The 12,440-nt window shown below is 43.0% G+C and overlaps 2 protein-coding genes across 2 annotated transcripts; both read left to right on the forward strand.

Annotated features, from left to right (window-relative positions):
- The first annotated feature begins 2,765 nt into the window (after nt 1-2,765).
- LOC117319380 lies at nt 2,766-4,568 on the forward strand. Its single transcript, XM_033874199.1, has 2 exons — nt 2,766-3,095; nt 4,094-4,568. The coding sequence occupies exons 1-2, from the start codon at nt 2,849-2,851 to the stop codon at nt 4,279-4,281; spliced, it is 435 nt and encodes a 144-aa protein (XP_033730090.1). The 5' UTR covers nt 2,766-2,848; the 3' UTR covers nt 4,282-4,568.
- Nucleotides 4,569-10,408: 5,840 nt separating this feature from the next.
- Nucleotides 10,409-11,569, forward strand: LOC117319379. The gene is made up of 2 exons (XM_033874198.1): nt 10,409-10,716; nt 11,106-11,569. Exons 1-2 carry the CDS (start codon nt 10,470-10,472, stop codon nt 11,429-11,431), a joined length of 573 nt encoding a protein of 190 aa, XP_033730089.1. The 5' UTR covers nt 10,409-10,469; the 3' UTR covers nt 11,432-11,569.
- The last annotated feature ends 871 nt before the right edge of the window (nt 11,570-12,440 follow it).

Consider the following 12,440-nt stretch of genomic DNA (forward strand, 5'->3'; position numbering starts at 1 on the left):
TCAATCTGTTTCTAACCTGGACAACCCCGATGATGATACACCCTACTGTGAAACCCAGACTGACACATCCCTTTCCGAAATAATTATAACTGAACAAGAAGTGTCTGATACTATCAATACTCTAGATACTAACAAAGCCGCTGGTCCCGACGGTATTAGCCATAAGATGTTAAAAATACTTACCCCGGAAATAGTTGCGCCGCTTACTCTTATATTCAACGAATCTCTTCGTACTTCTGTATTTCCCGAATCATGGAAGCTTGCCTATGTCACTCCCATTTTCAAAAAAGGTGAACCTGAACTTGCTAATAACTATAGACCCATCTCACTTCTTAGCTGTCTTGGAAAACTATTTGAACGCATTGTCCACAAGCACATCTACAACTATCTTTTTAGTAATGAACTTATCTATAACTTACAGTCTGGCTTCCTACCTAACCACTCTACTACTCACCAACTAATCGAATTATATCACAATATACTTCTTGCCCTGGAGAATCATGAATATACTGCTATTGTTTTTTGTGACTTTTCTAAAGCTTTCGACAGAGTTTGGCATAAGGGTCTCTTAATAAAACTAGAAAAATATGGGATAAAAGACAAACTTCTGGATTGGATAAAAAATTACTTAACAAACAGGCGTCAATCAGTTGTACTGCAAAATTCTACTTCTTCACAATTATCCATAAAAGCTGGAGTTCCTCAGGGATCAGTATTAGGGCCACTTCTCTTCCTGGTTTATATTAATGATATCTCCAACACACTACTTTCTGTTACAAGACTATTTGCCGACGACACCGCACTAACACACTCTTCCAAAAATTTACTCGATGTTGAACAGGTAATAAACTTTGACATGGAACAAATGAATCTCTGGTCGAAAAAATGGTTAATGACTTTCAATCCCACTAAAACGGAAATAATCATGATTTCTAATACCGCAATTCCTTCTAACCCTAAATTTCTTTTCGATAACACGCCGATCCCTATTGTAACCAGTCACAAACATCTAGGTGTAGTCCTTAACAGTGGCGGTACATGGAATACCCATATCGAAGACATTATAAACAGAACCATAAAATACATAGCAACTTTACGAAAATTAAAATACATTTTAAAAAGGAAAAATTTAGAAAAAAAATATACCTTGTTTTTATTAGACCACTTTTTGAGTATGCCTCTGAAGTATGGGACAACTGTAATGCCACTTTAACTAACAAACTTGAGAATATGCAGTTCGAAGCTGGTCGAATCATAACCGGTTTACCTATCTTTACTAAGAAAGAGTTTATATATAGTGAACTAGGGTGGCAGTCATTAGCTGATAGACGGAAAAATAGAAAATTGTGTATGTTTTATAATATTCGTAATGATAACTCTCCTTCTTTCCTAAAGTCCCTACTCCCACACACAGTGTCTAACTATACTAACTACAACCTAAGAAACAGAGATGACTATCAAAATCCTTACTATAGACTGCAAATTACAAAATCATCTTTTATCCCAAACACAACTAATTCTTGGAACAACCTACCAACTGAAGCAAAATCATCGCAATCCATCAGACAATTTAAGACCTTTCTAACTCACCAAGATACTAATCCACCACAAATTCAACAATTCCTTGAATATGGTTCAAGAAAAGCCAATATTTTACATTGTCAATTACGTAATCGCTGTAGTCCTTTAAAGCACGACCTTCATAAAGCCCATCTTTCAGAAAACGCTATCTGTGACTGTGGACACTATTGCGAAAATTCTTCCCACTTCTTCCTACACTGTAAAAACCACGAACAGTCCCGTAACAAAATGATTGATTCCTTGAACTGGTATAACAGAATTACCGTAGAACATCTTTTGTCTGGGGACCCAAATCTAGACACTAACCATAATATTCTTATCTGTAGGTCTGTACAAACGTTTATTCTAGATTCCAAAAGATTCAACATATAGTATCTACTTGCTTGTTTCTACTTATAAGATATCTACCATTTGTATCAAAAGCCGGGTTGTTAGTGCTATTCTTATGTTTCTTCCTTTCTTTTTTCTCCTTACTGTTTTCTCCCTTTTCAATTATGTTTTTTAATAAATCTAAACCTCTTTTTCGAACACCATAAGTATATCATAAGTATCCTAAAGTATCATTTAAATCATATTATTTTATCATGAAATTACATATATAGACTGCATCGTGTTTCAGTGGTCCTGCCGGCGAAGTAAGGTTAAGTAATTAGGTATTCCATGGAGTGATCAAAGATGGACAACGTCAGACTGGAGAAAGCTTCTAAGCACAGGATGTGACGAACTCTTAGAAAGTAGAAGGATCGGAGTGTATGAACAGTAGTGTTTTACTTGCGCCGTCAGGGCCACTGAAACCTCTTGCATGTATAAACGATAAACATTATATCATACTTGGTGTTCACAATCTATTTCGCTGCTTTACATTTTCCAACCTTTTGTTTAAAAAAAGTTTAATAATTATGTCACGTGAAACATTGTATATACACATTTGTTACGGAAAGGACGTTGGTAAGTTGCATAACTTTTGTCCAATCCATTTGCCATTATGCAATAAAATTGATTTAAACTAAACATAAACAGTTGAAAGTTCGTTCAAATAATATTGTGCTTCTATCCTGTTGCGTACCAAATGCAAGTTAACCGGATGTTGATGGGGCGAATAAACGAATGACGTCACAATCAATCTGACGTCATCATTGACTTATGTCATAATTGATACCCATAATGCTTGCTTTCCCATAACTACAGTCTTGAGTTTCACTTGACCGACTGCTATCTCTCTCTCTCTCTATTACTTCGAACTTAATATTTCACTACAACCGAGAATATGATTACTCCAAAAGAACAACAACTAAATCCTGATCTGGGTTCTTTCCGGGGTAATCATCTAAAGAAGACAATCAAGGATAAATGTAGGATTTTCGGAGAGACGACCATGTACTACGGCAATGCTGGATCTGTCCATGTATTGTCTCCGATCCCTGGCTCTCCATCACCGGACACAAAACCAATGCTTGACCACATGCGTGCAAACTGTCCGGAGAGAGCGTCTCTGGTCAGATCTTATCATAAAGGTAGGTAACGCACATCACAGTATTTGGGTAACTTTCATAATTCTAGATATTTTAAGATGGCCATATGTCAATTGTGAACCAAATGCAATGAAACTTTGGAAATAGTCGGCCAGAAGCCACACATATTTGTATCTACGACAATAACCCCTAGGAGCCAGTATAGTGCATAATTTCAGAAGTCAAATTGATACATTTTATATCCGATATCTCGCTCTTCGTCCATTCGTTCGTCCGTCTATGTATTATGCATTGCGAAAGGAACTTAACGGGTCGAAGTTGCTTGTGATAAGTGTTATATACGTTCTCTGTCAATGTATCGGACATGTTTAGGTGGTAGAACCAGAGGTTATCCTACCGGAAACCCGGATTCGGATTACTGACTGAGGCACTCGATGGAAATGTTCTTTGTTCTTTGTTGCCCATTAAAGGAAGTCCTACTTTGGTGGCATTGAGAGTCTCGGATCGAGATTTGGGGAGTCTCGGGTCGAGATTTGGGGAATCTTAGGGAAAAAAAGGGGAGTAATGCAAAAGGAACGGGTCGGTGACGCAGGTACTCAGTCTCTGTCGGGTAATCGACAGGGATAAGTTTTCCCTGCTCCTAACAACACTCATTAATAGTGACAAGATGCGGACATTTGTTAGGAAAATTCTTTTTGGGATTATAGCAGCTGTGCTGTCAATTTCGGCAGTATGCTTCAGTGAGGTAGCACTATAAATAGGCAAAAGTTTCGGCCTATCACAAGGAGATTTAACACTAACATACGCACTCACCACACGCAAGCATGTCGCACGCACGGGAGGCCGTCCTTAAATGACCTTAGCTCTTAATAGGACGTTAAACAAAATAAACCAAACCAAAATTGTCAATTTCGAAAATAAAATTGTTTGAATATATATGCTTGAACTTCAAACTTTGATAAGTTCTTCTTTGTCGAATCAGGACCGGGGACATACATGTACATATTTCTCAAACATATAACTGTTTTTGTTTATTTCAGACAAAACCATGTCCCGACAGAAAATCTCGTCCAAGAAAACTACCAAAGGAAACGATTACATTTTACCGCCAATAAAAAATCTACCTACGACTATACGTCCAAAGAGAATGTCGCATAGGATCCCAGAATTAGTAGTATCTACGGAAGAATGCAAACCAATCAACATGCCGAGCTTTCAAAGAAAGTGACAGAAAACGGTTACCAAAGGGAAATAACTCATCTGCCGTTTCGTATGGCCAGAGGACTTCTACTTGTAAAGTCCTACCACCCCAGCCTCATACTGTCCGCCTCCCGTCTCTTCGAATCCAAGCTTTGGTTGCTCGATAAAGACTCAAAGATGAACTAAAGACGTTTGTTTGATTACTTTTGATATAAAGCATGTGACTATGATTTAATTACATACAAAGCTTTGGAACTGAAAGTAGATACATAATTTAACCATTGAGGAAATCTTTAAATATACAATTATAATCTATGCAATGGATTTATTGTTGTTTTTGTTGTTGTTTTCTGTTTCTTTCTTTGATAGCTCATTGGTGTTTCCTGTTATATAATTGAACATATCACGTCAGAACTAAACAAAAAGAAAGAAAAAGAATGAAAGAAAGAAAAAGTAACAAACCGAATGATTTTATACATGTAGGAGTGTAAAGCGTAACCAGAAAAGTTTAACGGTCCACAATAAAAACCGGGGCCGATAGATAAAAGGGGAAGAAACATGCACTTTGAATTCATCTTCACATTTATTTATTTCTTCTGGACAACGGAAAATTTGTGAGAGCAGTTTGGACCTATGTTAGAGCGTGAGGGACAGGGTGTGTGTGAGGGACGGTGTGTTAGGGAGAGGATGTGTGTGAGGGACATGATGTGTGTGTTTGAAGGACAGTATGTGTGAGGGACTGGATGTGTATGAGGGATAGGGTGTGTGTGAGGGACAGTGTGTGTGAGGGACAGGTTGTGTGAATGTGAGGGACAGGTTGTGTGAGGGACAGGGTGTGGGGGACAGGATGTGTGTGAGGGACAGGGTGTGTGTGGGGGACAGGTTGCGTGTGAGGGACAGGGTGTGTGTGAGGGACAGGGTATGTGTGAGGGACATGATGTGTGTGAGGGACAGGGTGTGTGTGTGTGAGATGGACAGGTTGTGTGAGGGACAGGTTGTGTGTGAGAGACAAGGTGTGTGTGAGGGACAGTGTGTGTTTGAGGGACAGTGTGTGTGTGTGAGGGACAGGCTGTGTGTGAGGGACATGTTGTGTGTGAGGGACAGGATTATGTGAGGGACAAGGTGTGTGAGGGACATGGTGTGTGTGAGGGACAGGGTGTGTTTGAGGGACAGGTTGTGTGTGAGGGACAGGGTGTGAATGTGAGGGACATGGTGTGTGTGTGTGAGGGACAGTGTGTGTGTGTGTGTGTGTGTGTGTGAGAGAGGGACAGGGTGTGGGTGAGGGACATGATGTGTGTGAGGGACAGGATGTGTGTGAGGGACAAAGTGTGTGTGATTGACAGGATGTGTGTGAGGGACAAGGTGTGTGTGAGGGACATGTTGTGTGTGTGAGGGACAGGGTGTGTGAGTGAGAGATTGTGTGCGAGGGACATTGTGTGTGTGTGCGAGGGACAAGGTGATTGTGAGGGACATGGTCTGTGTGAGGGACATGGTGTGTGTGAGGGACAGGTTGTGTGTGTGTGTGTGAGGGACAGGTTGTGTGTGAGGGACAGGGTGTGTGTGAGGGACAGGGTGTGTGTGAGGGACAAGGTGTGTGTGTGTGAGGGATAGGTTGTGTGTGAGGGACAGGGTGTGTGTTTGTGTGTGAGGGACAGGTTGTGTGTGAGGGACAGGGTGTGTGTTTGTGTGTGAGGGACAGGTTGTGTGTGAGGGACAGGGTGTGTGTGAGGGACATGTGTGTGTGAAGGACAGGGTGTATGTGAGTGACAGGTTGTGTGCGATGGACATTGTGTGTGAGGGACAGGGTGTGTCTGAGTGACAGGTTGTGTGCGAGGGACATTGTGTGTGTGAGAGGGACAGTGTGTGTTTGAGGGACAGTGTGTGTGAGGGACAGGCTGTGTGTGAGGGACAGGTTGTGTGTGAGGGACAGGATTATGTGAGGGACAAGGTGTGTGAGGGACATGGTGTGTGTGAGGGACAGGGTGTGTTTGAGGGACAGGTTGTGTGTGAGGGACAGGGTGTGAATGTGAGGGACATGGTGTGTGTGTGTGTGAGGGACAGTGTGTGTGTGTGTGAGAGAGGGACAGGGTGTGGGTGAGGGACATGATGTGTGTGAGGGACAGGATGTGTGTGAGGGACAAGGTGTGTGTGAGGGACAGGATGTGTGTGAGGGACAGGATGTGTGAGAGGGACATGGTGTGTGTGAGGGACATGTTGTGTGTGTGAGGGACAGGGTGTGTGAGTGAGAGATTGTGTGCGAGGGACATTGTGTATGTGTGCGAGGGACAAGGTGATTGTGAGGGACATGGTCTGTGTGAGGGACAGGGTGTACGGGGACAGGATGTGTGTGGGGGACAGGATGTTTGTGAGGGACAGGGTGCATGGAGACAGGATGTGTGTGTAAGGGACAGGATGTGTGTGAGGGACAGGGTGTGTGAGGGACATGGTGTGTGAGGGACATGGTGTTTAGGAGGGACAGGATGTGTATGAGAAACAGGATGTGTGTGTGAGGGACATGGTATTTGGGTGGGACAGGATGTGTGTGAGGGACAAGGTTGTGTGTGAGGGACATTGTGTGTGTGTGTGTGTGTGTGTGTGTGTGTGTGTGAGGGACATGGTGTGTGTGAGGGACAGGGTGTGGGTGAGGGGACATGATGTGTGTGAGAGACAGGATGTGTGTGAGGGACAAGTGTGTGCGAGTGACAGGATGTGTGCGAGGGACAGGATGTGTGCGAGGGACAGGATGTGTGTGAGGGACTAGATGTGTGTGAGGGACATGGTGTGTGTGAGGGACAGTGTGTGTGTGTGAGGGACAGGTTTTGTGTGAGGGACAGGGTGTGTGTGTGTGTGTGTGTGAGGGACAGGGTGTGTGTGAGGGACAGGGTGTGTGTGAGGGACATGTGTGTGTGTGAGGGACAGGATGTATGTGAGTGACGTGTTGTGTGCAATGGACATTGTGTGTGTGTGTGTGTGTGTGTGTGTGTGCGTGTGTGTGTGTGTGTGAGGGACATGTTGTGTGTGTGTGTGAGGGACAGGGTGTGTCTGAGTGACAGGTTGTGTGTGAGGGACATGGTGTGTGAGAGGGACAGGGTGTATGTGTGAGTGACAGGTTGTGTGCGAGGGACATTGTGTGTGTGTGCGAGGGACAAGGTGATTGTGAGGGACATGGTCTGTGTGAGGGACAGGGTGTATGGGGACAGGATGTGTGTGGGGGACAGGATGTGTGTGAGGGACAGGGTGTTTGTGAGGGAGAGGATGTTTGTGAGGGACATGGTGTGCATGTTAGGGACAGGGTATGTGTGAGGGACAGGGTGCATGGGGGACAGGATGTGTGTGTAAGAGACAGGATGTGTGTGAGGGACAGGGTGTGTGAGGGACAGGGCGTTTAGGAGGGACAGGATGTGTATGAGAGACAGGATGTGTGTGTGAGGGACAGGGTATGTGTGTGGGACAGGATGTGTGTGAGGGACAAGGTTGGGTGAGGGACATGGTGTGTGTGATGGACATAGTGTGTGGGAGGGACAAGGTGTGTGTGAGGACATGGTGTGTGTTTGTGTGCGAGGGACAATGTGTGTGTGAGGGACATGGTCTGTGTGAGGGACAGGGTGTATGGGGACAGGATGTTTGTGAGGGACAGGGTGTGCATGTTAGGGACAGGGTATGTGTGAGGGACAGTATGTGTGTGAGATACAGAGTTTGTGTGAGGGACATGATGTGTGTGTAAGGGACATAGTGTATGTGTGAGGGACAGGGTGTGTGTGTGAGGGACACGGTGTATATGTGAGGGACAGGGTGTATGTGTGAGGGGCATGATTGTTTGTAAGGGACATAGTGTATGTGTGAGGGACAGGGTGTGTGTGTGAGGGACACGGTGTATATGTGAGGGACAGGGTGTATGTGTGAGAGGTATGATTGTTTGTAAGGGACAGTGTATGTTTGCGGGAGAGGATATGTATTCTAATAAAGACCTTTAAATTGGCTTTGACGTTTAAGTTAATACTATACCTGCAAAATGGGGTGAACTTAGAGAACAACTCGTGACCTCTACATATCGAGCAGAGGTCACGAAAATACCACATGGCCCTTCGAATACACGTTCACTTAGTTTCGTTATAACGTATTCAGCATTTGAAAACGTTAAGGAAGATAAAGATATGACATTGACCTTGAGGTAAGGTCTAGGACACCGTACAGTGGATACAAGTATTGTTCATTATGACCAGGTAGTATGGTCGGCAGGGATCACAATAAAGTCCCTTGTGGCCGTTCAGTACCCAATGGGAGTCAGGGATCACAATAAAGTCCCTTGTGGTGGTTCAGTACTCAATGGGATGCAGGGATCACAATAAAGTCAGTTGTGGTGGTTCACTACTATATTGGATACAGGGATCCTGTTACAGTCCCTTACGGTGGTTCGGTACTATATAAGAGGATGGGGCATGTCATAGTCCCCTGTGATGGCACTGTACTCTATGGGAGGCAGGACTCTACTGGTCCATTACTCATGAGATGCTGGGATCACGTTACAGTCCCCTGTGGATGTTCAGTGCTATATCGGAGTCAGGGATCACAATACAATCTCTTGTGTTGGCTCAGTACTCTATGGAAGGCATGAATCCTGTAACAGTCCCTTGTGGTGGTTCAGTACTCGTTAGATGCTAGGATCGCGTTACAGTCCCTTGTGGTGGTTCAGTACTCGTTAGATCCTAGGATCGCGTTACAGTCCCTTGTGGTGGTTCAGTACTCGTTAGATGCTGGGATCGCGTTACAGTCCCTTGTGGTGGTTCAGTACTCGTGAAATGCTGGGATCGCGTTACAGTCCCTTGTGGTGGTTCAGTACTCGTTAGATGCTGGGATCGCGTTACAGTCCCTTGTGGTGGTTCAGTACTCGTGAAATGCTGGGATCGCGTTACAGTCCCTTGTGGTGGTTCAGTACTCGTGAAATGCTGGGATCGCGTTACAGTCCCTTGTGGTGGTTCAGTACTCGTTAGATGCTGGGATCGCGTTACAGTCCCTTGTGGTGGTTCAGTACTCGTGAAATGCTGGGATCGCGTTACAGTCCCTTGTGGTGGTTCAGTACTCGTTAGATGCTAGGATCGCGTTACAGTCCCTTGTGGTGGTTCAGTACTCGTTAGATCCTAGGATCGCGTTACAGTCCCTTGTGGTGGTTCAGTACTCGTTAGATGCTGGGATCGCGTTACAGTCCCTTGTGGTGGTTCAGTACTCGTGAAATGCTGGGATCGCGTTACAGTCCCTTGTGGTGGTTCAGTACTCGTTAGATCCTAGGATCGCGTTACAGTCCCTTGTGGTGGTTCAGTACTCGTGAAATGCTGGGATCGCGTTACAGTCCCTTGTGGTGGTTCAGTACTCGTGAAATGCTAGGATCGCGTTACAGTCCCTTGTGGTGGTTCAGTACTCGTGAAATGCTGGGATCGGGTTACAGTCCCTTGTGGTGGTTCAGTACTCGTTAGATCCTAGGATCGCGTTACAGTCCCTTGTGGTGGTTCAGTACTCGTTAGATGCTGGGATCGCGTTACAGTCCCTTGTGGTGGTTCAGTACTCGTGAAATGCTGGGATCGCGTTACAGTCCCTTGTGGTGGTTCAGTACTCGTGAAATGCTGGGATCGCGTTACAGTCCCTTGTGGTGGTTCAGTACTCGTGAAATGCTGGGATCGCGTTACAGTCCCTTGTGGTGGTTCAGTACTCGTTAGATGCTGGGATCGCGTTACAGTCCCTTGTGGTGGTTCAGTACTCGTTAGATGCTGGGATCGCGTTACAGTCCCTTGTGGTGGTTCGCAGTGGTCATTGGCACTACCACAAGGAACTAAAAATAAAGTCACGGTCAAGTCTATATGCACTTGGCCATATCCTTGTGTGAATTAAGGCAGACCGTTTGGTTTTTACCTAGATCTGTACTAAGATATCTATATCTATATATATCTTAATTAAATCATAGTTATATATATATCTAAATACTTACATCATTTTTTATTATAATTCTAAACAATTATCTACCGTCCATCAAAAATAACGTTACCGTTATTCGGGGTCATTATAAACGAATAACGTCACAATCACTATGACGTCATCAATGAATTATGTCATAATTGATACCCATAATGCTTGCTTTCCCATAACTACAGTCTAGAGTTTCACTTGACCGACTGCTTTCTTTCTCTCTTGCTTCGAACTTAATATTTCACTACAACCGAGAATATGATTACTCCAAAAGACCAACAACTATTTCCTGATCCGGGTTTTTTCCGGGGTATTCATCTAAAGAAGACAATCAAGGATAAATGTAGGATTTTCGGAGAGACGACCATGTACTACGGCAATGCTGGATCTGTCCAGGTATTGTCTCCGATCCCGGGCTCTCCATCACCAGACACTGAACCAATGATTGACCGCATGCGAGCAGACTGTCCGGAGAGATCGTCACTGGTCAGATCTGACCATAAAGGTTGGTATTATTTTTGTGAGGCAAGATTTTGAGATTGTCACATATTCTTGTGTGACTACCTGACTATTAATTGTCTTGACACGGTTTAAACCCCTGTCATGGAGTGATGAATTCCGTCCATCATGAACGCTACAGCTATAGAAATATAAAAGATATTTTGAGGATCAAACTTCAATGTCGTATGTAGTCAAATAAGAATGTTTTCAAAATTTGTCATGTTTTGCGCTTTGACGAATTTTGCGTGAAGCTCTATTTCTGCCAAAGCGGTACATATTTCACAGAAATTCTAGAATATTTTTCAGGAAAAAAAATTGTTAAATTTATATGCGTTATATAAAATGTATTATGTTTATCAGTAAATTATCACTATCCTTCACTATTCCTTTCAGACAAGGCTAAGAAAAAGAAATCCATTCCAAAAAACAAGATTTCGTCCTCGAAAATTACCAAAGGATTTGGTTACTCTTTACCGCCCATAGCAAATGTGCATACAACTATACCTTCGAAGGAGACGGGCGAGAATCCAAAGTTATTAAAATCGACGGAAGAATGCAAACCAATAAACCTGCCGAGCTTGAGAACTAGCCGAAACAGGAAACGATTACCAAAGGGAAATAACTCGTCTACACGTAACGTTTTGTATGAAGTCCCGCCACCCCGGCTGCGGACTGACAGTCTTCCATCTCTTCGAATCAAAGCTTTGGTTGTTCGGTAGAAACTTCAAAGATGGAGTAAAGACATTTGACTATTGTTGATAAGATACGAGTCTCTGATTCTAATGGGTTTTTTTTTTTTAATTATTCTGGAAAATGAACACCCATACATAATAAATGCTGAACACAATTATGATCTATGTAATGAGTTTTTGTTTTATTTTCTGCATTGTCTGCTTGCGATAGGACTTCGAATTCGACCTGTTCGTGGCACATTTTTGTCAGCGCTCTGACGAGTTGCTTTCTCAAGTGAATTTCGTGAAATTTGTACATGAAGCTACAACGAACGGCAACACCTCGCGTGAGTTCGAGTTTCAAGACACGTGCCCCAGTATTTACAGAGTTATTGACATCAGTTTATTTCACTCAAATACAATTTTGTCAGCACTCTCAAAAATTCTCAATTTCTCAATGGAATTTTATGAAACTAAAAATTTCATTTATTATGGCTATATCTCGTATTAGTACAGGATTCATATTCTGCGCTCCCTTATTTTCGAATAAAAAGAAATCAGAATAATTCAGACCTGGTGATAAAAGTCGAAACATTAGTAATTTGCTACATGCACGAACTTATAATCTATAAGTCTGTTAATCTCAATCCCGTTATAAGTATGTTTTCAATATTAAATACAAATGTAGGTTTTTTCCTTGTACATGAGTTCCAATGGAGTCAGCACAATTTACCAATGTTCTTGTTATATATTAGAATTGTCAACATTTGCATCTTAAAAGAAAAGTAAAAGAGACAACATTTCAACGAAATCACAATGACTAAACACTATAATTCTTAATTGATTATCACAAGGGAAAACGTGTTAAGAATGCAGTGTTTTGTAGTATAAATCTGATCAAACAAACTTAATTTAGCACTATGACCAGGGTTGTTTTTGTTTATAAAACAAGGGAAAACCTGGTGAATATATATTGTTGCCAGGCGAGCCATGACAAAGACTTCAAGGCCTGTATTATCATCACCATGTTCGTCAAGATATATGACGAAAAACGAAA

Source organism: Pecten maximus, unplaced genomic scaffold (genome assembly GCF_902652985.1).
Source record: "Pecten maximus unplaced genomic scaffold, xPecMax1.1, whole genome shotgun sequence".
NCBI lineage: Eukaryota > Metazoa > Mollusca > Bivalvia > Pectinida > Pectinidae > Pecten > Pecten maximus.

Excerpts from the sequence above, each read along its gene's own strand:
- LOC117319380 (XM_033874199.1), top strand. The coding sequence starts at position 2,849 with ATGATTACTCCAAAAGAACAACAACTAAATCCTGATCTGGGTTCTTTC. Across the intron at positions 3,096-4,093 it reads GGTCAGATCTTATCATAAAG|ACAAAACCATGTCCCGACAG; the intron begins GTAGGTAACGCA and ends TGTTTATTTCAG.
- LOC117319379 (XM_033874198.1), top strand. The coding sequence starts at position 10,470 with ATGATTACTCCAAAAGACCAACAACTATTTCCTGATCCGGGTTTTTTC. Across the intron at positions 10,717-11,105 it reads GGTCAGATCTGACCATAAAG|ACAAGGCTAAGAAAAAGAAA; the intron begins GTTGGTATTATT and ends TATTCCTTTCAG.